At 43.6% G+C, this 27544-nt stretch overlaps 1 protein-coding gene across 2 annotated transcripts in view; it reads left to right on the top strand.

Annotated features, from left to right (window-relative positions):
* Nucleotides 1-24420, top strand: part of TBK1 (TANK binding kinase 1) — a 31678-nt gene extending 7258 nt beyond the window's left edge. For both annotated transcript variants that reach the window (XM_078871620.1, XM_078871619.1), the window contains exons 4-21: nt 4151-4280; nt 4896-5077; nt 5221-5381; nt 6660-6770; nt 12953-13132; nt 14105-14301; nt 14792-14850; nt 15133-15224; nt 15946-16047; nt 16186-16261; nt 17305-17423; nt 18586-18662; nt 19588-19627; nt 20442-20543; nt 20978-21074; nt 22978-23126; nt 23636-23707; nt 24217-24420. In XM_078871620.1, coding sequence (XP_078727746.1) covers nt 4151-4280; nt 4896-5077; nt 5221-5381; nt 6660-6770; nt 12953-13132; nt 14105-14301; nt 14792-14850; nt 15133-15224; nt 15946-16047; nt 16186-16261; nt 17305-17423; nt 18586-18662; nt 19588-19627; nt 20442-20543; nt 20978-21074; nt 22978-23126; nt 23636-23707; nt 24217-24274 — 2004 coding nt within the window. In that variant the 3' untranslated portion in view covers nt 24275-24420. The remainder of the gene's footprint in view (nt 1-4150; nt 4281-4895; nt 5078-5220; nt 5382-6659; nt 6771-12952; nt 13133-14104; nt 14302-14791; nt 14851-15132; nt 15225-15945; nt 16048-16185; nt 16262-17304; nt 17424-18585; nt 18663-19587; nt 19628-20441; nt 20544-20977; nt 21075-22977; nt 23127-23635; nt 23708-24216) is intronic.
* The last annotated feature ends 3124 nt before the right edge of the window (nt 24421-27544 follow it).

Raw genomic sequence — 27544 nt, 5'->3', positions numbered from 1 at the left:
ATAAAAGTAAGTGGGCTTGGTCAGGACACCATTGGAAGGGATGATTGCCGATGGTCAAGACTAACAACAGAGTGGCAGCCAAAGGAGAAAACTCATTTGGCAGCCACTCTGTCATTATTTCTAACATACCAAGAATATGTTCATTGGGGAGATGGAGTGATGATATCAGCTCACGTGCAGGTGCTAGATGGATTGTTACACTTCAAGACCATAATGGATTGTGATGGTAATTATACCTCGATAGTGATGCCACTTGAGTGGTGTGGTAGTGCAGTTGACCAGACCTTGAAAGTCTCTTCTCATTTATAATTCTAAAAACTTGTGTTAGACAGGCAGGAGACGTGTATAAAAGATTGGTTTTGGGGTGCAATTTGTGCCATGTCTGTTGCCCTTAATCTTTAAACTGTTAATCCCTTCTGCATTCATTGTCAGTAACAAGCACACGCTCACCCAGTGGGAACGATTTAAAAAGCCAGTTTCGAGATTCTTGTGAGAACATAGTTTGGTCAAGAGTCATTAGTCACCGCTAGCACTCTCATTTCATTGTAATCCGTTCGGGAAATTCCATTGCATAGTAACATTGTAATCCCCCTGTCCGTTCCCCCTAGGCATTTTTTAATTGCTCATTCACATGGCTGGATATAACATTTTAACCTTATGGCGGGACCCCAGGGTCCCATAAGCCCCCGGCTCTCGCATAAACTGCGTTGCGACGTCATTTTATGTCTGTTGAAGGCGAGCGATACGTCAATCTATTCCTCTCGACGAGCTCTACACGATGCGCTAATCAAAGTTTCAAAGTGTTATTTATGACTATGGCAATTTTGGCAATGACGGGTGCTTGGGGAAGAACTAGAGGATTGATTTCTGGTGGGTCGCGGCGTTTATGTGTGCGATGGGACGGAGTCGCCAAAAATAAATAATCAATTGCGGTTTTTAGTTCCGTTTATTCAGGACCCCGGGGTCCTGCCATAAGGTTACTTTACTGATTTCCACTCAAACTCCCATCATCATTGAGGCCAAGGTATCCACAATGTTAGTGATATTTTGCCCCATGGTGCTGTGTGCTAATGTGCTTCTCAGTGCCTTAGCACAGAGTGATGGATTCATTCTGAAAGTTGCATTTGCTGGGTGACATGCATGTCTCATAGGCATTAGACTTTGAAACAAAAGAGGATGTAGGATAGTGATTATGCAGGCATTCATTTATCAACTCTTGTACTGATAATGGTAGTATGGATAATATCAGCAGTCTGTATGTTACAGTGCCACGTATTGGTTCATGCACTGCTTGATGAACCAAGAGACCTGAATTCAATTCCCATTCGAGTGATAACTGAACTGACCCTGGGTTGCTGTGACTGTCATAGCTTGGAGAGGCATTCATCCAGCTTTTAATTGGCAAAAGGGCTGAAAATGATTGTGTTATAAACACAAAGGACCCAAATCCGCCCTTGGTGGCAAGAATAGCTTGGGAAGCTAGTATAGTGTGAAGAGCGCGCCACACCAAACCACCTGCAGCGGCACGGAATGGGCGCTAGGACAAATGGCACAGCGTACATCATAAAAAAAATTGTCCCCCAAAAAAATCTAATTTAGAGATTCAATATCCCTAAATGCGAATTTAACATAACGTGTATTGAATTTGTTCCATAGTTTCTAAGATCCGTGATCGCAAAATTCTGTCTTAAGTTTTTGTATAACGAGGAATGACTATAGTCTCATACTTACTCATGTACAAATATTGTTGCAATTAAGTGATCATTTGTATTCGAAAGTCCAATTTGCAGTGTATTGTTACTCAAATGAGCAATGGGGTAGCACTTTAGTGTCGATTCCATGTTCCCACGGTGGGAGCCAGTATGTCGTAGAATTACTCCATTTTATGTCTCCCACACTGGTACTTATATTATATACCATGTATGAATGATGGGCTACGTCAATACCTGACCATTTGAATCTCCAACCTTCCAATTGTGTGTTTGGCATTCTCTTTAAAGTGTTTCTTGGCTAGATTTTTTCCATCTGAGTACTTTAAAACAATAATTTGAAAGTTAACTTTTGTATAGGTGGCATCATTACAGATATTAGGACATTGCAATACTTTGTCCTTCGGGGATATGTAACATCGCATATAAAAATTAATTTTCATAGTTGTGCCTTACTACATTGCCACATGGAGCATATGTTGTATAAGTTGTCTGCATGGGTAGGGGTATCCCAACAGAAGGGGCCATCGCTGCATTACGTGTGTAGTGACATTGCGGGATGTCAGTGTGATGCCGGCCCGAGAGGGGCTCGGTGAGCGCTGACTGACGGTGCTGGATGGCACCATGCTCTGCGTGCAGTGCTGGCCCCTACAGTATAGGGTGCGTGAGTGCCGGACAAGGGAATGGGGTTACCAAGGGCCATGGCACTCTGGTTGACCCCAGAGGACACGTGACCGGTTAAGTCTACAGAGGGCCCCCAAGTGGGGGCTAGGGGTGGTCACGTGTCAGGGTCGAGATCATACTCGAGGATTCTAGAAGGTGGATATAAGCCGGGTCCCCCAGAGGGACCGGCTGCTGTTGTTCATCCTGAAGAAATCTACGTCCTACGTCCCACAGAGTCTCCAACACGTGGACCTGGACCCAAGCTGCGGTCCGGTCCGTTGTAGCTAGTCACGGTGTAATTAATTTAGTTGGCCTGGTGGTCCACCACCATAGGTTGTTATCCTGTAAAGGGGCAGTTACCCCGTATGTTGGTGTTCATAAATGTGTTGCCTCCAAAGAGTACGTCTGCGACTCAGTTGAACTCACTACACATGCAATGTTTTGTTCCTCAAATACAGTTATTGGGAATGAGAGATTTGTTAGAATGTTATGTGAAATCGTTGCACCTTTAGCTGCTCTTTCACTTGGTTGCTGTGTATTTGAAGCCCTGTAAGTGGTGTGCTCTGGTCTTTTAGAACAGTGACTTAAAACTCTGAATTGTGCTCTCTAGTGGAAAAAGGGCTTGTCCGTTTGAAGGTAGGGCTTGTCAAACTAATAGACCTGACTCTTTGCAGATTTTCAGCCGAGAGAAAGAACATGCTGAAGGGGACAACATAAGTGGAGATTGAGCCACATATGTGGGGCATTTTTAGGGATGACAGTTTATAAATTAAAAACTCATTTCTTTAGATCTGCTTTTTGTGATTAGTTGTCTTTCCCCCGCACCTCTGATTAGCACAGTTGGCTACATACGGTGTTTAAGAAGTTCAAAATACATACATACATGGTTCTGTTTAATGGCCAAGAGGCAAAGATGCAAGATTGGAGATGCTGGATAGGTAATGGATTGTTGGTGGTGAACTATATGCTATTGATAATTTAAGGTTTGTTAAAAAAAATATATAGTGTTTTTCTGTATTTAAAAGGATATTAGCATTATAACCAAAAACAATTGACCACATTTTTTTACTTAAATATATAACATTTCAAACTGATTGGTAATATTAGTGTAATGTTCTCTATCAATCCACTGCTGAGTGAATATCATGGGGGTTATCTGACCATACCTCACCATGCAACTTGGTGAAGGGATGCCCATAACCAGCTCAGACATTGCTCAATGCTAATGTTAGCTGTGTTTGGGAATCAAACTCAGGTGGTCAGGTTCATATCAAAAGGCATTAACCGCTGTGCCACGGCTCCATCCCTGTGCATATTGCATGAGTACAACAATGCCAGTGTAAAGCTACTATGTATACAAACCCTCTGTTGTGCTTAAGAAGTATTGTGGATCTTTCCATAATGCTGTGCAAACTGAAGATTTAAATTATCTGTGCATGGGGATGAAATTGGCTTGTTAAGTTAAAGTTGTGGATCGAAGTCTGGACTTCTATTTATAAAAGGTAATGGCTCACAAGTGAGTTTCACATTTCGGGTCATCCTTTGGAGACACTAAACTCACCACCATCATGTGGATGATGAATTTAAAACAATGGCTCAAGGCCACCAACAGAGATGATCGCCGGTAACTGTGCTCAGTTGATCAGGGCGGTAGATAGGCTGTGTGTTTATTATACAGCATGATTGCTTTGGCTGTTGTCTGTCATCTAGGGAAATGAGTTGCATGCATTGTGCCATTATGCACTCTGACTCATTGCTGGCTGTGTTTGACTTGACAGAACAACACCAAGCAGAAGGTGATTATAATGGAGCTGTGCAGCGGAGGTAGCCTTTACACCATCTTGGACGAGCCTGAGAATGCGTACGGCCTGGCCGAGGGAGAGTTCCTCATCGTGCTTCGTGACGTGGGTGAGTCTCCCTTTGCACCCGCGGTCTCGGCAGCACGGGGAGTTTACCTCGTCTCGCTGTAGTGATGAAAGAGAGCTTGTGTTGGGTTCATGCGCACCGTGCTTTTCACCATGAACCTTTGCTCCTTTCCTCATCATAAACAATTGGAGAGACTGTAGAGTGTAGAGTGCGCACACAGATCGATTGCTGAGACTCCTGAGGCTGTGATTTAACTTGTTGTTTTGTTGCCCAATTTGTTCAATCTTTGGGGAACTGCAGATCTAATTTCCCTTGGCTGACAGACAAGAGGCAATTCAATCAGAATTCTGTACCGTTTTGAGATGCAGTTTGCATGAATGATGCTATATCAAGATTAAATATTGTTATACAGGAATCATGCCTCTATAGCTGTCAGCAGAAGGCAGGTGGTGGTGTCTTAAGGTGGGCCGTTCCCCCTTGGGCCCAGAACAGGCGGGATACAGCAAGTGCATAGGGCTCACAACGAGGCTATTCGCATCCCTAAAGGTGTCACGGATTAGAAGAGTTTCACAGACTTTTGTCTAACCAGCCTCTTGGCCTCACATTGATGCAGTTTCATCCATCTGCCCTCTCGCATCCCACGCTCCACCTCGGTAGTGTCGGGCATGAACCACCTGCGCGAGAAAGGCATCATCCACCGAGACCTCAAGCCGGGCAACATCATGCGTGTGGTGGGCGAGGATGGACGCTCCGTCTACAAGCTCACCGACTTCGGGGCAGCCCGCCAGCTGGAAGATGATGAGCAGTTCATGTCGCTGTACGGCACGGAAGAGTACCTGGTGAGAGTCATGGAACACTCGAAGCTCCGTGTTAGTATCAGCAGTGTTCGTGTATGCGTAAAACCCCTTTGTACGACACGGGAGTTTCTCACCTCAAGTCTCACTTACAATGGTCTGATGTTCCACCCACTCTACCCGCGCAGCACCCGGACATGTACGAGCGCGCCGTGCTACGCAAGCCCCACCACAAGATGTACGGTGCTAGCGTGGACCTGTGGAGCATCGGGGTCACCTTCTACCACGTGGCTACAGGCACCCTGCCCTTCCGGCCCTTCGAAGGCCCTCGCAAGAACAAGGAAGTGATGTACGTTACGCACTCCTGCACTCGTTAGTACTATGGTGGGGTAAGTTCTTACGCAGTAGCTTTAGATGTTCGCACATTGAATCAAGCTGCTGACACATTCCTTCTAATTGATTGTGAAATGATTTGGGATTTGTTTTTAAATGAAGCTGATTATAAAAAAAATACATGTACTTGCTTAATAACAGTAACTCTAATTTCCCACTGAAACGGGAGTAACGATCCGGGCAATCCTCGGCTTACGCGTGGGTTACATTCCTGAGACTCGTTCGTAAGTAACAATTTTCATATCTCGCAACTCGATATTTCATTGTACAGTACATATGGTAAGAGGTATCAAATTCGTTATGGTTTAACAAAAATGGAAGCAATGATAAGCTCATAAATAAGAACAAATATTGCTAATTTTCATGTAATACTGCAATAAATACTGTATAGTAAATCAAACATAAAATCAACTAACATGAAAATAAACTTAAATTTTTACTTGCCTTGATTCCTGATGCTGGCTTACTTGTTGAAAGGGGCATATAATGAGTTCCATCGGGATGCTGGGACTCATTACATCTTACAGAGGATTGCTCCGCCGAACAAAATAATTCCGTGGTTCAGTTCTTAAGTACGACCAAACGTTCGCAAGTCGAATGGTTAAAAATAATAACATTCTTTGGCGGTTTGTTTGTAAGTGCGGATGTTCGTAAGTCAGACATTCGTGTCTCGGTGACTGCCTGTAGTGGATTACCGTACTTCTCTGGTACTCTGATATACATTTGAGCTCAGGGTTCTTCAACTGGAGGCTCATGGTCCAGAAGTGGCCCACTGAGAGATATGGCTCTCCAACACCTAGAGATTCACATGCGTGAGATGAAAGAGAAACCATGGATAGAGCTGTAGACAAGCGGTAAAGATGAGCGAGTTAAAATCGAGACACATGAGAGGGAGATGAGAGCCCTAGAGACCAGAGATAGACTCATGGGCACAGGTCCGTATGTGAGCGACTTCATAAAACTTGTCTACGTGACGTGGAGTCAGTGACCTCCACTGAAAAATAAAAACATAGATCAATAATGCTGCCTTTAATCGAAACCTCTATATCATAGGTGACGATTCAGGCAATGGCCCTTCTTCATAGCACATACAAATGTAGTTATAAAAACCTGTTTAGCTTGTAAACTGTATTGCACTTCCCATCACTGCACATGCACAATCTCACAATGCAGTAGGTCACAATGGAGAGGTGGCATGTTGAGCTTGGCACTAAAGTTGAGGGTTATCATTCAGGTACCGCATCACAGCAGAGAAGCCTCGTGGCGCCGTGAGCGGGGAGCAGAAGGAAGAGGGCGGCTCCATCGTGTGGAACGAAGAGCTGCCCATCACCTGCCAGCTGTCCAGGCGAGTGCCCTGCACTCAGAAGACCGCCCCCTCAAAGGAAAGACAAAGCAAACGGGTCTCGTCATGGAGACCCTTACGGAGGCCACTTGCCCCGGGCTGTCAACATGAGTTTGACACTGTTCATGCGAAACAAAACTTTATGGGCATAGCTATTGATTACGTCATGGCACTTGATAATTGTCACCATGATGTCACCCCCAACTGTAAATGAAGCGATGATGATTGAGGTTATTACTCAGTATTGATATGTATTCATGAATGAAGCTATTGGTATTCTTAGTTCTTTCGGTAAAGTCACGTAGATAGACATGTCTCGGACCGTGTTCGTGAGCATAAGGCAGATTTGAAACACGGTAGGACCAACACCTCTGCCGTGGCTGATCATTATTTTAATGCAGTTGGCTCGCACGAAATTGATTTCTCTAAGACGATGGTGCTTTGCAAGCCCACTGCCTATCAACAAAGATTCGTTCATGAAACCATCCATATATACAGACACGGACACAATTTCAACCGAGATGATGGTTACAAACTCAGCAATCATTGGAAGGACGTCATCAACCACTTTAAGTCGTAACTGGTTGTGATGTTTCCTCCGTGTAGGCTTTGTCCCTTTCCTGTCACCTTCTGTGCTTCACCTTGGTGGTTTCTGACCCCAAGGTAGATATGCCCCCTGCCCACTTCGTTCTGTTACCAGGACGCTTGTGCCACGCCCTTTTTAAACCTTTAAAAGCAGCTTGCCTTCTGTGGCCTTCCCCCCTTTTTCCTCCTGATTGACGATCGCTTGTATTGTGATCGAAACGTCGTTTTATTTTAATTTTATTTATTTTGATTTTTTCTATCCACGTGACTTTACCGAAAGAACCAAGAATATGAATTCCTGCAGTCACGGAAGTTTTAAGTCGGAAGCTATTGCTGTGTACTCCTGAATGATGTTTTGGCTGTGTGCTCATGAATTATGTTTTGGCTGTGTGCTCATGAATGAGGCTATTACTGTGTATTACTGAATAAGGCTATGGCTGCGTGCTCGTGAATGAGGCTATGTCTGTATTCTCACGAATGAGGTTATTGCTCTTCTCGGTTCTTTCGGTAAAGTCACGTAGAAGGGAAGTAATAAAATAATAAAAATAAAACATAATAAAATAAAATAATTCTCACGACGTTTCGGCCACAACACAAGCAGCCGTCCTCAGGTGAAGAATGAGACACTACCAAGCTAGGAGCTTATATATAAGCTGGGTTGGAGGTGGAAGAACGCCTTAACAAAAATAATGTGCATTTGAAGAGGAATTTAGCATATTCATGGGAAATGCGTAGGAGGTGGGCGGGGGGGTTTCAAAGTCATATTATGCCCATGCATTATGCAGGATCAGCAGCACCAAGGGGGGGTGCAGGGAGTAGCATTAACAAAGGAAAGGAATGTTAATGATATGTAGCTGCAGTTACTAAACAACCACGTAGAAAACTAAAGTATAAACTACATAAAAAACTAAAGTATAAACTGCATAGCACCATCAGTATACTTACTATACTCTACAATAAGCTGAGTTACTAACAGCAAGTAATACATTACAATTCTACGTCGTAAAAATTATATAATATGCTTCCATCTAAACTTTATTCTCTTACATCACACGAGCATATACCGTACTATATACTGCCATAGATAAACCCAACATTAAATTATATACTGTATTGCTATAAACCGCCCTATACCTTATACATTTTAATATAACACTATGTATTATTCTACCCACCCTAATGTGTATCGAAATGGTTTATTACGTCCTTCCAATGATTGCTAAGCCAGAATCCATCTTCTCGGTTAAAATTGTCTCTGTGTTTGTATATGTGGATCGCCTCATGAACGAATTTCTCATGATAGCCAGATGGCTTGCAGAGAACCTCTGTCTTGGAGAAGTCAATGTCATGTGAGCCCACTGAGTTGTAACAGTGATCTGCCACGGCTGAGGTGTTTGTCCTACCGTGTTTCAGGTCAGCTTTATGTTCACGGATGCGGTCCGAGACATGTCGTTTGGTTTCCCCAATGTAACTGCTACCACAGAGGCAACTTAGTTTGTAGACGCCAGGGTACTGTATGTCTGGAACCACATCTTTTACAGACGGTACCAGATCACGGATTTTATGTACTGTGTTGAATCGGACCTGGATCTTGTGTTTAATCAGGATTTTGGAGATCTTTTTTGTGACCCCAGCAATGTAGGGTAAGGTGATGGTCTTGAAAGGCTCCTCAACAGGATCCTTCTTGATGGTTGGAGTGATGGCTTTGCGGATTGTGTAGTCGGAGTAACCATTAGCCTTAAGAGCTTGGCGTACGTGTTTGAGTTCACTGGAAATGTGTTCATGGTCGGAGATGCATTGGGCTCTATGATATGGAGTCTTGATGAGGGAATTCTTCTGGGATGGATGGTGGTGGGAATCTGGTTTTAGGTAAGCATCCTTATGGGTGGCTTTCTTGTAGACAGAGTGGCTCATTGAACCATCAGGTCTCCTTTTGATTAGGACATCCAAAAAGGGTAGCTTGCCATCTTTTTCGACTTCCATGGTGAATCTGATGGCTGGGTGTATGGAATTGATGTGGTCGAGAAATTGGTCTAGAGCAGGCCGGCCATGTGGCCAGATGACAAAAGTGTCGTCTACGTACCTCTTCCATAAGGTCGGGCGTAGAGTGGCAGTCTGGATGGCGTCCGTCTCAAATTTTTCCATGAAGATGTTGGCTACAACCGGAGATAGGGGGGAGCCCATTGGGGTGCCCTCAATTTGCTTGTAGAAGGTTCCATTCCAGGTGAAGTATGTATTGGTTAAGCAGTGTCTCACCAGGGGGGGTACCCCAGCATTCAGTCCTTGATGAACCAAGTCTTCAATGATTGCGATGGTGTCAGGTACAGGAACCTTGGTGAATAAGGAAACCACATCAAAACTGACAAGCAGGTCGTCTGGGGACAGGGCAATCCCCTTGATTGTCGATACCAGGTCAGTAGAGTTTAGTACCGCAGAGGTGGTTTTTCCAGTGAAAGGCCGTAGGATTTCAGACAAAAAACGAGCCAATTTATAGGTGGGGGAGTTGATAGTAGAGACAATGGGACGAAGAGGTGTATCTTCTTTATGTATCTTTGGTAAGCCGTATAATCTTGGTGGCCTGGCTGCAGAAGGTTTCAACGAGAACTGTGTGGTCTGATCAAATAATGCGGTTGAATCAGAAATGATTTTGTTGGTTTTAGTGACGAGGCTGTTGGTGGGGTCTCTTTTTATTTTTGTATAGCTGCCATCGTTGAGTAGTTCTTGAATTTTGTTGTTGTATTCTATTTTGTCCATGATGACAGTGGCATTGCCTTTGTCGGCTGAGAGGATGACAATGTCATCCCTCTTTTTTAATTGCGCTAATTCAAAACGTTCATCTTTGCTGATGTTGCTAGCTGGCATCTTAGCGTTTTTGAGGGTTGCAGAGATTTCAGATCTTGCTACGTCTGCAGCGATGTGACTCAAGCCCTTGAGAGCTACATCTACTCGAGCAATTATGTGTATACCAGTTAATGATATAATTGCTCGAGTAGATGTAGCTCTCAAGGGCTTGAGTCACATCGCTGCAGACGTAGCAAGATCTGAAATCTCTGCAACCCTCAAAAACGCTAAGATGCCAGCTAGCAACATCAGCAAAGATGAGCGTTTTGAATTAGCGCAATTAAAAAAGAGGGATGACATTGTCATCCTCTCAGCCGACAAAGGCAATGCCACTGTCATCATGGACAAAATAGAATACAACAACAAAATTCAAGAACTACTCAACGATGGCAGCTATACAAAAATAAAAAGAGACCCCACCAACAGCCTCGTCACTAAAACCAACAAAATCATTTCTGATTCAACCGCATTATTTGATCACACCACACAGTTCTCATTGAAACCTTCTGCAGCCAGGCCACCAAGATTATACGGCTTGCCAAAGATACATAAAGAAGATACACCTCTTCGTCCCATTGTCTCTACTATCAACTCCCCCACCTATAAATTGGCTCGTTTTTTGTCTGAAATCCTACGGCCTTTCACTGGAAAAACCACCTCTGCGGTACTAAACTCTACTGACCTGGTATCGACAATCAAGGGGATTGCCCTGTCCCCAGACGACCTGCTTGTCAGTTTTGATGTGGTTTCCTTATTCACCAAGGTTCCTGTACCTGACACCATCGCAATAATGGAAGACTTGGTTCATCAAGGACTGAATGCTGGGGTACCCCCCCTGGTGAGACACTGCTTAACCAATACATACTTCACCTGGAATGAAACTTTCTACAAGCAAACTGAGGGCACCCCAATGGGCTCCCCCCTATCTCCGGTTGTAGCCAACATCTTCATGGAGAAATTTGAGACGGACGCCATCCAGACTGCCACTCTACGCCCGACCTTATGGAAGAGGTACGTAGACGACACTTTTGTCATCTGGCCACATGGCCGGCCTGCTCTAGACCAATTTCTCGACCACATCAATTCCATACACCCAGCCATCAGATTCACCATGGAAGTCGAAAAAGATGGCAAGCTACCCTTTTTGGATGTCCTAATCAAAAGGAGACCTGATGGTTCAATGAGCCACTCTGTCTACAGGAAAGCCACCCATACGGATGCTTACCTAAAACCGGATTCCCACCACCATCCATCCCAGAAGAATTCCCTCATCAAGACTCTATATCATAGAGCCCAATGCATCTCCGACCATGAACACATTTCCAGTGAACTCAAACACGTACGCCAAGCTCTTAAGGCTAATGGTTACTCCGACTACACAATCCGCAAAGCCATCACTCCAACCATCAAGAAGGATCCTGTTGAGGAGCCTTTCAAGACCATCACCTTACCCTACATTGCTGGGGTCACAAAAAAGATCTCCAAAATCCTGATTAAACACAAGATCCAGGTCCGATTCAACACAGTACATAAAATCCGTGATCTGGTACCGTCTGTAAAAGATGTGGTTCCAGACATACAGTACCCTGGCGTCTACAAACTAAGTTGCCTCTGTGGTAGCAGTTACATTGGGGAAACCAAACGACATGTCTCGGACCGCATCCGTGAACATAAAGCTGACCTGAAACACGGTAGGACAAACACCTCAGCCGTGGCAGATCACTGTTACAACTCAGTGGGCTCACATGACATTGACTTCTCCAAGACAGAGGTTATCTGCAAGCCATCTGGCTATCATGAGAGATTCGTTCATGACGCGAACCACATATACAAACACAGAGACAATTTTAACCGAGAAGATGAATTCTGGCTTAGCAATCATTGGAAGGACGTAATAAACCATTTCGATACACATTAGGGTGGGTAGAATAATACATAGTGTTATATTAAAATGTATAAGGTATAGGGCGGTTTATAGCAATACAGTATATAATTTAAGGTTGGGTTTATCTATGGCAGTATATAGTACGGTATATGCTCGTGTGATGTAAGAGAATAAAGTTTAGATGGAAGCATATTATATAATTTTTACGACGTAGAATTGTAATGTATTACTTGCTGTTAGTAACTCAGCTTATTGTAGAGTATAGTAAGTATACTGATGGTGCTATGCAGTTTATACTTTAGTTTTTTATGTAGTTTATACTTTAGTTTTCTACGTGGTTGTTTAGTAACTGCAGCTACATATAATTAACATTCCTTTCCTTTGTTAATGCTACTCCCTGCACCCCCCTTGGTGCTGCTGATCCTGCATAATGCATGGGCATAATATGACTTTGAAACCCCCCCGCCCACCTCCTACGCATTTCCCATGAATATGCTAAATTCCTCTTCATATGCACATTATTTTTGTTAAGGCGCTCTTCCACCTCCAACCCAGCTTATATATAAGCTCCTAGCTTGGTAGTGTCTCATTCTTCACCTGAGGACGGCTGCTTGCGTTGTGGCCGAAACATCGTGAGAATTATTTTATTTTATTATGTTTTATTTTTATTATTTTATTACTTCCCTTCTACGTGACTTTACCGAAAGAACCAAGAAGATGAATCCCTGCAGTCACGAAAGCTTTAAATTGAGGTTATTGCTCTGTACTCCGACATACGAGGATTATTACTAATGTGCCCATGTCAACATCAATAGGCCAGTAGCTTGTGACCAGCGTCGCTCACCAGGCTCTCTGCTGTCTCGTGCTTTTCCAGGGGCCTAAAGATGCTTCTGACACCGCTGTTGGCAAACATCATGGAGGTGAACAAGCAGCACTGCTGGAACTTTGACCAGTTTTTCGCGGCCGCCAACGAGATCCTGACGCGCCACGTGTTCCACATCTTCTCCCTGTCGCAGCTCTCCCTTTTCAAGGTCTACGTCCAAATCGAGCAGCAGTGAGTGGCCCTCCCGATCACAGCTGCGCTTGTTTTCTGGATTAAGCACGGACCTTTGGCCATGTTCTTTGGTGCGGTGATGTGGCTGGAGCCGGTGAGGTGGTCGTGCGGCAGAGTGTTTGCTGCTGGTTTCAGAGGTCCGCGGTTCAAGCTCGGCAGCCGCCCTGGTTAATACTGCGGGTGTATTAACGATGACTCGTGCTGTCTGCTTCTCAGTGTATGCGAAAGATCCCACAACGATATTCTATAAAATAGGCCGTGTATGCCAGCGTCATGGTCCAGTATTGCCCACAAGTTACTCAATTGGGCAAAACCACTTTGCAACAGCCCCTCTTCGTGGCAGACTTGACTCACTCCCCTTGGCTAGAATGCCAAAGGGCATCCAGGTGCTTTGGGATTCTAAGGCATTTAAGTGCCAATCCTTATCGTTATACCCATTAAAATTGCAGAGCTGCAGTGGTGTAACGCTGTAAATGCACACGATATGCCTTGCGTCATCTTTGCCCTGTACCCAGGGGCGCACGCCTGTTATTCATTGACTCAGAGGAGGCAGGGTTGGTGGATCATGCGAAAGTTAGGTGAGTCTGCTTGAGATGCTGACCTACAGAACAGCTTTGTGGCTGTGTGAGACAGTACAGCAAGTAGATTCCATGTGTGGGGAGAGCAGTAGTGTGGCGGTGTGCGCACTTCACGATGAACCCGGCGATCCGAGTTTGATTCCCTCTCATGGCCAACACCATTGACCATTATCTGAACTGGTCCTGGGCCTCCCCAAGGTCGATTTTGCCTCAAATGAGCACCTGGTGCAGTGTGTAAATATTGCCATTGGAGTAGACCAAGGCAGCCGGACGTGGTGGCCACCCACCCCCTCTTGTGCCGTGCCGGCCTTCACAGATGCTTACTCGCAGCGCTTGCCCCAAAAGTGTGTTAAGGCTATACCTGGGATCTTTGTCTTGGTGTGCACCACTCCAGATTCAAGTCCCTGCAGGAACTGATCGAGAAGCAGACTGGAATTGCGGCGGCACAGCAAGAGCTTCTGTTTGAGGGGCGCCGGCTGCACTATGCAGGAAACACGCAGCTGTCACAGCTGCCCACCACCTCCGAGGACCTACCCATCATGCTGCTGGGCCCCGACCCCATGAAGATCATTGGCTTCATCTACATGAAGCGTAAGACCATGCCATCGCATCACCTTCCCCAAGAGCTGCTCAGAATGTTGATATATGGACATTTTTATAAAGACCCCTTTGTCACTGTACTGCTGAATACGAGACTGGAATGAGGAACACATATTGGAGAACATTGCAACTTAATGACAAACTAAGATTAAAAGTTAGTGGTCTTGGGTGGGACACCACAAAAGGGATGATGGACAATGGTCAAGGATAATGACAGTGTAGCAGCAAAATAATTGAATGGGTCTGAGAGCACGTCCACAAAGGGCATGGAGGAATGAGATCAGCTCACATATGCAGGTGGTGGCTTAGGGAAGCTTTTACCAGTGGATTGATCGTGGCGATGTTGATGATAGATAAGTACCCATCAAACTTTTAATCCATGTATTATTCAGATGAGTTTGACTTTTTGAGTGTGCAATACATTGTGGAACTGCCCATTTGTAATTGCGTGGAATGTTCTGTTTTTGTTGCATTATAACAGCTGAGGTTCCGAAGTTTCATTCTCAGTACAACTTAATACTGGATGCTTCTCTTGCAAAGGTACGTGTGCCCTTTGGAGATATTACATCAGCTGATTTACGTATTCTGTTGACAAACCTGTACCACAATTGTGCCTTGAGAATATGCCGCTTAGCAAGAAATGACAACTTTATTAAATCCACATTCAGAGAAGCAGCATATTGCACTGAGAAATAAATAACAGAAGAGAACTACGGGGACTTCCAATCATTATCTAGCTTGTTGATCTCGCCCCTCGTGATCATGAGCAGAGCACATTTATTACTTTGGCTATAACGTACCCTCCGGTTCGTGTCTTCTCAGTCTGTGACGGCCGAGCTGCACCAGGTGCAGAGGATCTCGAGCTCGCTGCTGAGCATGCAGGTGCTCGTGCGGAAAGGAGCAAGGTGGATCCTGTGAGTGGTGTGAGCGAGTGTTCATGCATTTAGGGCTTTTTGTAATTGTTCAATGCAATACTTACTTACTCCTCTTCGTTGCCTGTGGGGCATAACACCGCAACAAGCCAATGCCATGCCGGACGGTCTTTATCAGCTTTCTCTCAATGCAATAAAAAGTTATTTTTCCCCTACTCTTCTTTCTTTGGATAACAGTTATAATTTTACAGGTTGTGCACTTATTTTACATTGCAATGTCTTGACAGGCATTATATGGGCATGTTTTAACAAAGGTAAATTTATGTAATTCATATTAAAATACAATTTTAGTAATTTGATCTCACCATTAATCGTCAGATACATGTTTACATGTCCCACCTTTGTCCATAATGCACTTGATATACAAAGTGTAACATCATTTTACTTAGTTGTTTATATCTCGCTGGGCGTAGTGGTGTTTACCTGTGATGCAGCACATTGTGACTTAGGGGTGTGATTACATAGAATTGTCAAACTCAAACCTGCTGCACTGTTAGGTAGCCAATAGATGGCAGTGATGCAAACGTGTCCTTAAATTCATGTTGGACAGCCTGGGACACGTGGCTTAATTGCTTATCTGCAAGGTAGTAACTGTCATTAATATTTTAGAGCATTAAGTCTAATGGAACGGTCCTCCTCCAAACATCCCTGCCCTGGCCAAGCAGCACTGAGGTTGCTCCTAACAGCGTCTCCTCCCTCCCAGGAATGTGTGGAGCGATCAGATGAAGGAACTCGACAACCTGAATGAGATTCTGCTGCAGAAGATGAAGGCTGTATCAACCACGTCGAGAATGCTCATGCAGATGTAAGTGCGCAGGTCCCACACGTCCAGACGTTGGCGCGTTACGCGGGCACTGTGCGGCATTTCGGACGTGTGGGTCGAAACGAAACCATAATCGAAACGAAACGTTGGACGATCTTGTGGGCACGTGTTTCCCTGCAGGAACGACTCCCTGACGCAGATGTCGTCTGGGCATTGGGACTCAACTGTCCTCAACCACCAAGAAGAAATAAAGAAGGTAGGTAGTATACATGGCATGTGACTGTGTCCGGCACTGGACACAATGTGCCCACCTCCGATTAGCAGGGTTTACCTACGTACAGTGCACAATAAATTCTACATACTTAGTGCCAACAGCAGCGAGACCAGTACCTTATTTACCTCTTAGACCACCAGCATCTTCAATGCCACCACACCAACCATCACCAGTACCGCCATGGCCGTTATCACCACCGCAACCACCAGTATCGACACTTCCAGAATTTATTACCACAACGACCATCACCATTACAATCATGTGCATCACCAAAACGACCACCAACATCGCCATTGCCAGCACCAAAATGACCATCAGCATCACAATCACCTCTACCATCATGAGTAACGCAACCACCAGCATCATAACTACCACTGACTTCAACATAGTCACTATTGCTGAGGTTATCATCTGTACTTTCCTATTCTTAGGTTTTTTCGGTAAAGTCACGTAGGTAAAACATCAAAATTAATAAATCATCACCACCAATAGCACAGCCCCTGCCTAACATCACATCCATCATATCACCCCACGAACAATTCTGGCCATCAACACCATCTCTAAAGTCACTGGTACCGCTCTCACCATGACTGATATCTTCTGCCTCATCCTTGACATTTTCAACATCCTGCAAACAACTTTGGCATTAACATATCCCCACTGTCATGAGCTAACATCACTGCCATCCAGGCAACTTTCGCTGACGTGACAAAATGGCTCGTAAGAGCAGTGCATCCCTTAATTTAAAGAACGGTCGACTGAAAGTGAACAGTTACACATAGTAAGAGGACAGCACTTTGTCCTACCTGCTCTGCCATATGTGTTTTTGTGCTGCGACTGGGCTGAGACCATCAACTCTGTACATTGAGAACCTGATTTAAGCACTGGCACCAGCCTGGATTCAAACCCAGCTCATCACTCTGAACTTGTGAGCAACATGGCCACCTCCTGCTGGGGATCCGCTTCCCTTGGCAACTGCGGTGGTGGCGGTCGGGTGACACGATGTGCCGTGGTGTGGCGAGCAGATGCAGATGGTGGTGGACAGCGTGCAGGACTGCCTGGAAGGGATACATCAGGCGCTGCTGCCCGGGAAGCCGTTGACGGAGCCTTTGGAGAGGATGGGTTCCACGCCCGCCGAGCGCCAGTGAGTGCACCCGCAGCGGCATGAGCGCAGAGCAGGAAACTTCCACGTTTGAATCGCCTGCTAACCTTGCACACGGTGGGGAAAATTTTACCCATTCACTCCTACTTGGACTGAATCTTGAACGGAGAAAATAATCGCCCTTCGCATCAGTGGCGGATCCCGGGGAGAGGGTGATGGTGGCAATCGTCCCTCCCCATCCTGGCGACCCCAACATTTGGTATTTTTATTTACATTTCCCAGAGAAATACATTTAATTCATTATTATTAATGTAGGGCCCTATTTACAAAGCTTGATATATCAAAACTGTCCCCCCTTGGGAAGTTTACAGATCCACCTCTGACATTATTAGGATTGACTATGAAATGATCACCCTTCACATTGAGTTCCATTCTGATTGATCGCCATTGAAGTTCCTTGGCAAAGATTGAGAGAAAATGAAAACCGATTTGAGCTATTGTGTTCTTCATGGGACCACCACTATTGTTTTTCGACAAAGTGGTTCGCATTTGATCCAATTTTGAATGGTGACCAACCGAGTTGACCCACATCCGGGACTTGTACTCATGTTTTTCTGATTATCAATCGGGTGCTTTACCACAACAAGGAGTTGCAACAAAAGCCAACAGTCATATTCCAGTAGCAGCACAATTATTTTTTTATGGACTACATAAACCAATTTTCAACAATAGTAAGGTCAACAGGGTAACTAGAATATAAGCTTATGGCCTCTGAATGCAGTTGCTTATAGGTGATACTTAGCAATTGATTGAAGCCTAGGCCTACCAATATGGGAATTTGGAATAGAAAGTGGCAGGAAACACTTGCAGAAGTGATCAGCAAGGGGAAGTTGTGATGGGTGTATCATCGGTACAGGATGGAGGAGGGATGGTTCCCGAGACAGGATTTGAAGTGGTACCCGAAGGTTGGCAGCCTTGGGGAAGGCCTAGAACCAGACTGTGGGATGCTGAAAAAGAGGACTTTAGAGACCAGCTGTTGATATTGGAACCAAAGGACTTAGCAGATGTAAAGCAGCAATGGTGATTGTGTGGACACCAACATGATCTGTAATGACCACCTCTTGACTATCCAGCCATAAATAGCAATATTTAGTAATTAAACTCATACTGACACTGATGCAATGTTTCTGTGACCTCCGTGTAGGGTGGAGAGGATCGGGGTACTGGTGGACAAAGTTCTGTCCACATACCACCAGTTCAAAAAGGACAAGTTGCAACAAAGTAAGCGCTGCTCGCTCGTCAGCCTTTAAAGTGGAACTTCGCTTCTGTCAGTCCTGGGCAAATGAGGGCTCTTCCAGTGCCAACGGCCTCCATGCCACCTAAATAGATTTGTTCTTAAATATATAGATTAGAAAGGTAATTCGGAAGTTTGGGTGGGACAGCCATAGATATTTTGTGACGAAATAATTTACTAATCCTGTCTGGTAAAATAAATAGTATCTGTGCTGTGTAACAGAATGTGAGCTCTGTGGTGTTGTGTATAATATTAATATTCACACGCTACGAGGTCGGGTCTACGTGTCTCCGCTGAAATGAGCAATGAGGTGGTGCTTATCTGTTGGCAGCTTTGAGGAAATGGTGAAAGTTAAACAATCCTCTCATGGGTTGAGTCTATGCCACGGATAACTCTGGTTAATAACAACAACAACAACACAGTGGCACCTTAGCATCCTCGGGGGTGGGGGTTGTAGGCCCGGTCAACCTGAAACCAGGATTGAAACATTCTTCCAAATGTGAGGTTAATCACTTGACCACAGTGCTACCAGGCCATATTCGGTGTTATACACTGCATAGCAGCACAACTTACATTTAGTCCTGTTAAAGGGTCTTGGAACATATTTAACACAGGATATGACATTTGGTGAATATAGATAATTATAGGTCATAGCTGGTTCCTGTAGCTGCACCAGCCAATGCATTCATTTCCTTCCTTTTTAACAACATTCAATGAGACCTCACCCATTTATGCTCATTATTCCATTCTCTATAAATGTTGATTTCTCACCTGCCAAACAAAAATATGCAAGTATTTTATTGTTTGGGGTGCAGGTGAGATCCAGTTTGGTTTAAAAGATTGGAGCACTTTGATAATGTGTGAACCCTGCATTGTGATTGATAGATAGTATAATAATATATTTCCTTTTAGGGTTGCAGTATAATGAAGAACAGATTCATAAATTTGAAAAGTAAGTACCTTTAAAAAATGTATCCTTATGGCGGTACCCCGGGGTACCAAATAATACAAAATGGCCGAGGCAATTAAATATTTTATTTCTGGAACACTATATTTTCGAGGGGTGTACTTAACTCCGCGACTGGGGTACCAATCAATCCGAAATCAGTGCTACTCTGCGATGTCGAAACGCCGCGAGGACGATTGCGCCGAAACCCTGAACGCTCGCGGTACGCGCCGTGGTGGTGCATCGTGTACAGCTCGTCGAGATGAGTCGATTGCCGCATCGCCCACCATCAACAGACTAAAAATGACTGCATCACGGACATCGTGCGAGAGCCAGGGTACGATAGTACCCCGGGGTACCGCCATAAGGTTCAATTCACCTTTTGGATAAGAATCTGTCTTTGGATGACATTGAATACATTTGTACCGAATCAATGTTGTGCTCTAAATATACATTGGTTAATTGCGCTGCATCTTATATTTATGGTCTTTAGATAGTACACATAAACCCTGCTAAGATATTTACCACAACAATCAAATAACTTTACCAAATTATATGCGTGTATTTAACATGGTGTTTTATTGTGCAGTCTTTGCTTAATATGGTGAAACCAGCAGATTTCTAAATTTGAAAATATTGTTGAATAATAAAGAGCAATAGCCTGAATTTGAACAAAGGACTTAAGTTGTGTCAGCTCAATTTTAAGATATGAGCATTATAAATCAGTTGAGTTTTGTGTTGTGGTTCCTATCCTGAAACTATAGTTAAGCTAAGTGAATGGCGCACCGAAGCATCAACTTTGCTTGTGGGCTGTTCACAGACAAAAGCTGGGCACTTATGCAGTGGCAGCAATGTCTTTGCTGACGGACGACTGCCAACCCAAATACCAGGCTGTCCAGCGGACCTACGACGAATGGCTGAGGTACAATTCACATAACCACACTGGGCGTCAAGACTATGATGTGAATGACTCGCAGAACTAGGGCCATGTATGTGTGTTGAACTTCTTTCGCACCGTACGTAGCCAATGGTGCTAATCAGAGGTGTGGGAATTTCGGGCCCAATTGTGGCAACACTTCCTCCATGGGCACACGAGCAGTTGGAGGCATCGATAGGTACAAATAATGGATAATGTGCAGGGGAAGAGGGAACATTTGGACGATTGAGTATTGAGAGGCACACAGAACACGGGTATTTACAAGGTGACAGGGAGCAAGGGGATACATTGGAAATTAGAAGCACCTGTGGAGTTAAGAAGGAGAGGACACCTACATGGAAGGTGCAGGGATGCTGCACGGCAACACGAGGAACTTATTGGAATCGTGTAAACACGTGAGCCCTGTGCCGTCTTTGCAGGTCAATGTTGGATGTGCGAAATTCGATGGTGGTGTTGGCTGTGGAATGCAACAATCACTGCAAAGTGCTGGACTTGCTGCTGGAGAAACTGAACAAGGTACGATGCTTTTACTGCGTCCAGCCTGCAGCCACTCTTCTGTCTGGAGATTTAATTTTACTGAAAGCGTTAGAATTGGTTGAAGGAAGCCACATGCACAGCAGTGCAAACGTAAGTTTTAAAACGTCTCCACATGCATTCTAACGCTGTTGAGTTCAGATACTGTAGAATCAATCATTCATTAAGCTAATAACATAAAATAAAGGTTAAGAGCAACATCTCTTCCAACCCCCGCTGGCCAGCGTCTTGAAGAATGGTCAAATACAATCCCAATACTGGCATGGTGAGAGAAGCCTTCATCCAGCAGTGGATTGAAATAATGTTGTAAAATCTATAGGTATTTTATGAACAGCAGTGGAAGAGCAATGGAAAAGGACAATGATTTAAACTTATTCCAAAAACATTTGCTTTTAAATTAAAACGCTTATTGGCTGCATGAGCCTTGGGTTTAAAGACTGACACTTGATCCAACATGTGATCTGTGTGCGCCTGGGGTATTAATACTGAAGACCGCTAAGCCGTGTCAGACTGGCTGTGTGCATCTTGGGAATTAGCACTAATGTTACTGAACACTAAGCATTAATTATCAACCTTTAGCATGCTACAGGTGCTTTGTACTATCTACCTATTAAGTGGTCATTACACATTAAAGCATTTGCTGCCTACATTAACATGCTGAGTGTGCAATTCATGGCTACAATCACTAAGTAATGGGACACTTTTCCACGATTGTGTGTGTGTCTACACAACACTTGACTACTGCACATATTCGTTTGGTCTTTCGGTCTAGTCACGTAGATACTGCACATCCACTTGTTTATATATTTACGAAGTAAAATCAAAGGTCAAAGTGTCTCCTTGACCAAATAAGGGATGGGGTTTGCAATCGTCTCCTTCATAGACCCTGAGCCAGTGGTGGTAGTTTCACATTCCCATAGCAGGGGTCAGTCTCTCGTTAAGACAACCACTGTTCGTGCACTTAATGCATTATTTGTTAACTGTGATAGTGGTAAAGGGTGTACAAACAGGTCGTTGTCAGAACAGAGTCCTTAATTGAACCAGGCTGTCAAGTGTAGCGACTTGAACGTCTCTCCCTGGTCACCAACGACTGTACAAAATTTCATCACATTCAAATTTGGTAGAACTTAATTTGGCATATTTGCAGCTCCTGAGGACTAAACTTGGTTTTATATTCATGTGAAAAACGTCTCGGTCAGTGGTTCCCAAACTGATCTCTGGTCGGTCACAAAGCCATTAGAAGTGATTGGCAGACCTGTTTCAGAAACGATTATATTTTTTAACTAGATTCGCTTTCGTGGCTGCAGGAATTACTCTTTGGTTCTTTCGGTAAAGGCACGTAGAGAATAAAATCAAATAATAATAAGGCCTCGGCACAGAGTCGTTGTCCTTCTGTTTGTCTTGGTGTGTGTCTCGCTCGTTGTGTCTTGGTGTCTCTCTCTACATGTGTGTCTACCTATGTTGTTTCCGTGTCTGTGTTTTAGCATCCATTCTTACCTGATGATGGTTGCTTGTGTTGCAACCGAAACGGCGTATTCTATTATTATCTGATTTTATTTTCTACGTGACTTTACCGAAAGAACCAAAGAGATTATATTTTTACAAAACACTGTTTTTTACTGCATGGTGATCTGTGAAATATGTTAAGGGTTTGTAGGTTGAGAAGGTTGGGAACCACTGCTCTATATCGTAACATTAGAGAACATGGCATAAGGGTGTATAAGAAGCCAATTGAAGGAATCTCAAAGTAATTCTGTGATGTCATCTTCCAGAGGTTTTTCAATAATATGTACTGATGCAGTGCTATCTACAATATTTTCAAGTGGATTGTTTTTGGACATGATCCAACGTAACCGGACTTGTCCGTGTGCGTGTCTGCGTGCAGTGGATGCACGAGTCATACCCCTGTGCAGTGAGTGAGATTATGGCACTCTACAACAAGGTCCCAAGCCCTGTGCAGGCCATACAGACGTTCAACTACTCCGACTCCCCCAACCTCGTGCAGCCGCCCATGCTGAAGAACATCTGTGTTGGGTGGGTATCCCATACGGAGATTGTTCAGCCCTTACCACATGGTCAAGGTTAATGGCACAGTTGATGCGATCAAACATCACCATAACTGTTGCAGTCTACGTCCCTTGCAAGAGAACCACTTGCTTCTGCCATTGTTACTGACTCCTCCACCCCTGTTGAAGACTCACTCTACCAGACTGACCGTTTTGTCTCCTCCATACAACCACCACCCTGCAGGTCACGGGGCACTTCTCTTTCTGCTTCTTTCCTCGCACTGCTCGACTTTGGAATTTCCTCCCAACTTGTCTTTTCCTGTATTATTATAACCCTGCTCAATTACAGAAATGTATTAACGCTTACCAGTTGCACCTTCAATAGTACTGTTTGTTAGCTAGGAAGTACCTTTAATTCACTAGGCAATCCAGAGCATTATTAAATGTGTATCATAGGCATGGTTCTGCCATGTACCTGAAAAATCGTGTAGCTAACTAAAGCTATGTTTGCCCTGTCACACACATTGCTTCTCTTAGCATGAAACAGCTGAAGCTGAATGTGAAAGAAATGTCAGAGGAGCTGCACAAACAGACGGCGATGATTCAGAGGTAAGGAGTCCAGCTAAAGCCATCTCCCTGCTCAAAAGAGCATGGGGGGGTGGTGCCCATATCTGATGCAGAGCCAGCATTGGAAATTCCACATTCCCATGGTGGGGGGGTTAGTTTCTCCTTAGGTCAATCAGTCTTGTCTTCCTACAAAACTATCCAAATTTTATCGACCCCGAGAAATTATGAGCTGAGTCAACCTTTGAATGAGATAAGAATGCAACGAATGATTGTGATTAGAGTGCTTTTGCCACTTGCCATAGGAATGTGGAATTTTAACCACTGATGATGATTGTTGACCATCCTAATTTGAGCACAGAAACGCACACAGATATTTTATTAAATACAAACCAGATTGGCAGCTGTGATGAATTGTAGAAATATTGTGTGTTAAGACTATAATCCTATATGAATTTGTGAATCAACAATGAGGTATTCATCATTGCCCATGTTCCATTTAATCACTGGTGATGTTTTTTTTTATTAATCGTGATCCTTCTCTCTATCTACAGGTTGGGAGCATTCTCTGGATCGGTTGATTTTGATGATGAAGAAAATATGTTCGACTGATTGCTGTGAATAATAAATCACAATCATTGGCGAGAGAATGGAATGCATGACCTGCAAATATCCATTTCTTAAAATATAAACCTTTTGTTCTTTCAAAACAATGGAGTGAAACAGGTGTCTGGCATTCCTGAGGTGGGGGTTTTTTGGAGGGATCACACGGGGGGGGGGGGGGTCTAGAATAAGAGTGGAAGGGTGGGGGGGAAAGCATCTACCTGCCAACCACAGTGGAACAGGGTTAGTATCTGCCCTTGCTTTGTTGTTGGGCGTGAAGAGGTACAGGGAACAGATGAGGGAGTGTAATTTCAATACCTGTATGACGTGTGAAAAATACCACTCACAGCTGCATGATTACATCAGGCACCCTCCGACAAATATCCAATGTTGTTTTACTCGGGAAGCGTCTGTGAGTGCAGGTGGCAATAAGTATGATACTAACACGTGCATGGATCTACCATTCTTTTAAATAGGCTTGAGCTTTTGATTAGCATCTCATTCCCATTTGTATGAATGTGTTAATAGCACCACATTTTGACAATTTGCATCCGTTTTCAAATATAACATTCAACATGAATTGTATATGGTGTTTCCCACTTTTCGACCACTACATGTTCACATTGTTAAATCATACAAAAAACAATTTATTCATAAACAAAATATATAAATTTATGTATGTCTAGCCACATTTTATGTATTCCCTGGCATTTAATTGAAAGAGCTTCGGTTTGTTACTCTGATTTAGAATTAACCTTTTGTTTTTTTGTATTTGTGTACCACATTTTCACATTTTTAAATTGTATTGCAGTGTTTAGTTTTTAAAATGTTATATTGAGCATCGGTCAAAATTTGAATGTCTGGTTCACGTCACGTAAATACAACGGTCGATGTGATGCTAATCAAGAGACTGGCAAAGTCTTCTAGGGTGTAATTACACTTCTCTTTAAGGATTTGTCCACGTGCTGACTGCATAAAATGTGTTGCATAGACATGGCATGTAAATTGCATTCAGCAGCATGTTTACGATAATATTTTCTTAATCTCGTGGTCACTAGTAAAACGTCAGTGTCTGCTTAAATGAGCAATGGGATAGCACTTGGGACCGGTGTCTTGAGGCAGTTGTGAAAATTCCATATTTCCATAGCAAAGCAGTGTCTCTCATCGACGATTACTGGAAACTTCCCACATTGTTAAATGTGTTTCAAACTGGGGGAGGGGGGGGGGGATGGTGGGCCGAGTCAATCCCCAAAGTGGGATTTTATTTGTTAGCAAAGCTGCAGGTGTTTGAACAATTTTAGCTGACATTCATTTTCAAATTTGGGATTCGGTAGCTCACACCTTACATAAAATGGCTTACTGTTGAACTGGTATAGTACTTACAGAATGTCTAGTTAATCTCACTATATGAGACCGTATACAGCAATATCCAGGATGCCAAAGTGCTTTTTAAAATGACGTTTACTGTAAATATTTTGCTTGTATTTTGATGTATATACGTTTATCTCATGTAAATAACCTGTTAAATTCTGTTCCTTTTCACTTTGCCTCGGAGAATTTAGTTTGTTTCATGAATGGAATTAAAGAAAACCATCACATCTTACTTGAGAATGTATCACGGCAGCAAATGTTTTGTGTAAAATATACCAGATTTTTGTATGTGCTATTTGAAAAAGGATTGGAACACTGGGTTAAATACAATACCATTTAACCTTACGAGAAACTTTCACATAATGAACGTGTTTTTAAATTTAACATGTTTCATATTACAAAACTTGTATTTCTCCATGCGTGATCATTATTTTGGTTATTCGAATGCTGAGAATGACTTATGAAATCCAATGAATGTATAATGAGAAGTCGTGTTAAAATGTATCAAACATTTTGGAGTTGAATTGCTTGACGACAGAACATGTTTAAGTGTGAACAGTCCAGTTCAGATCTATCATTGTATCTTATGATGTACACCGTTACCAGTTTCCTGAAGTCCAAATCAAAGCACAAGGACCCCAAGTAAATTATAATATTACTCTACACACATATACTATGTTTAGTCCAGAAGAAAATGCTGAAAAAAACATCCACTTCATTGAATATATTAACAAATAAAAATAAGGTTTGCTTCTTACACTTCCCCTTTTGCATTTTAAGAGATCAGTTAAAGTGTGTGTTGCTGTAACTTAACGTGCCACAGCATGTGCCATTAGAAGGAGCAGCACTGTCAACCGAGGGGGGCAAGTCGACACGGGCCACCCAAGAGGGTGTCTCGAGGCCTGGGGCATAATTCCACTTCGGGGGCCCCTTTAACATCTGAGGTCTGGGGCAAACTGACCATCCTCCCTCCCACGGGGCAGCTCTAACAACTATACATTTGAATAGGAACATCAATGTGGGGTCCTTTGTTATGGATTCAGCATACTTCTATGCACGTGTCAGGGGAAGTTGTAAGCATTATATCATGTAAATCTTATGCACAATTAAAAAGCAAATAAAACGTGATGTTGGAGTATAATTGTATTCGCGATATGGCTAATTGCACACACTTGCTTTGCAGTTGTAAGATGGCTGTAGAAAACGCTTTCGTCTTTAATGCTGCTCTACTGAATTTGCTATCCACGTTAGCCAATGCTTGTTTAACATCATAGACCGTGACAACTCGGTACAGCATTGCCATGCAGTGAATGCGTGTGCTTTAAACTTATGTAAAGTAGCCCAGTATTTAGCACCACTGAGCCTTTTCACACGCGATATTTGTCGACTTAACCCGTTGTCGACATTTTAAGTCGACAAGAAAACGCCACATGGCGGTTAAGTTGACGTCGATGCAGTCCTGCACACTGCATGCAAATGTTGCACATTTCATCATAGGGTCCGTGATATATTGTTCGAATGGCGACATGTACTTTTAAATGTGTTTGCTAAAATGTATTCATCCCGTTTGGCAAAATGAACATACCCATGTTCACTCATTATTTATCTTCACCTGAGGACGGCTGCTTGCGTTGTGGCCGAAACGTCGTGAGAATTATTTTTTTATGTTTTATTTTTTATTATTTTATTACTTCCCTTCTACGTGACTTTACCGAAAGAACCAAGAAAATGAATCCCTGCAGTCACGAAAGCTTTAAATCGAAATTCATTATTTATATTTTAGTTTTATACCAGATTAGCAAGGGGCCGTCCATAAATGACGTCACGCACCTAGGGGGGGTCAGACATGTGTGACGAGGGGGGGGGTTAGAAATGTGACGTCACGTGAAAATGCGCAACTTTAAATAA

Source organism: Lampetra fluviatilis, chromosome 32 (genome assembly GCF_964198595.1).
Source record: "Lampetra fluviatilis chromosome 32, kcLamFluv1.1, whole genome shotgun sequence".
Classification (NCBI taxonomy): domain Eukaryota; kingdom Metazoa; phylum Chordata; class Hyperoartia; order Petromyzontiformes; family Petromyzontidae; genus Lampetra; species Lampetra fluviatilis.
Note: the sequence above shows the minus strand (reverse complement) of the source record. Positions and strands in the feature narration are given on the sequence as shown.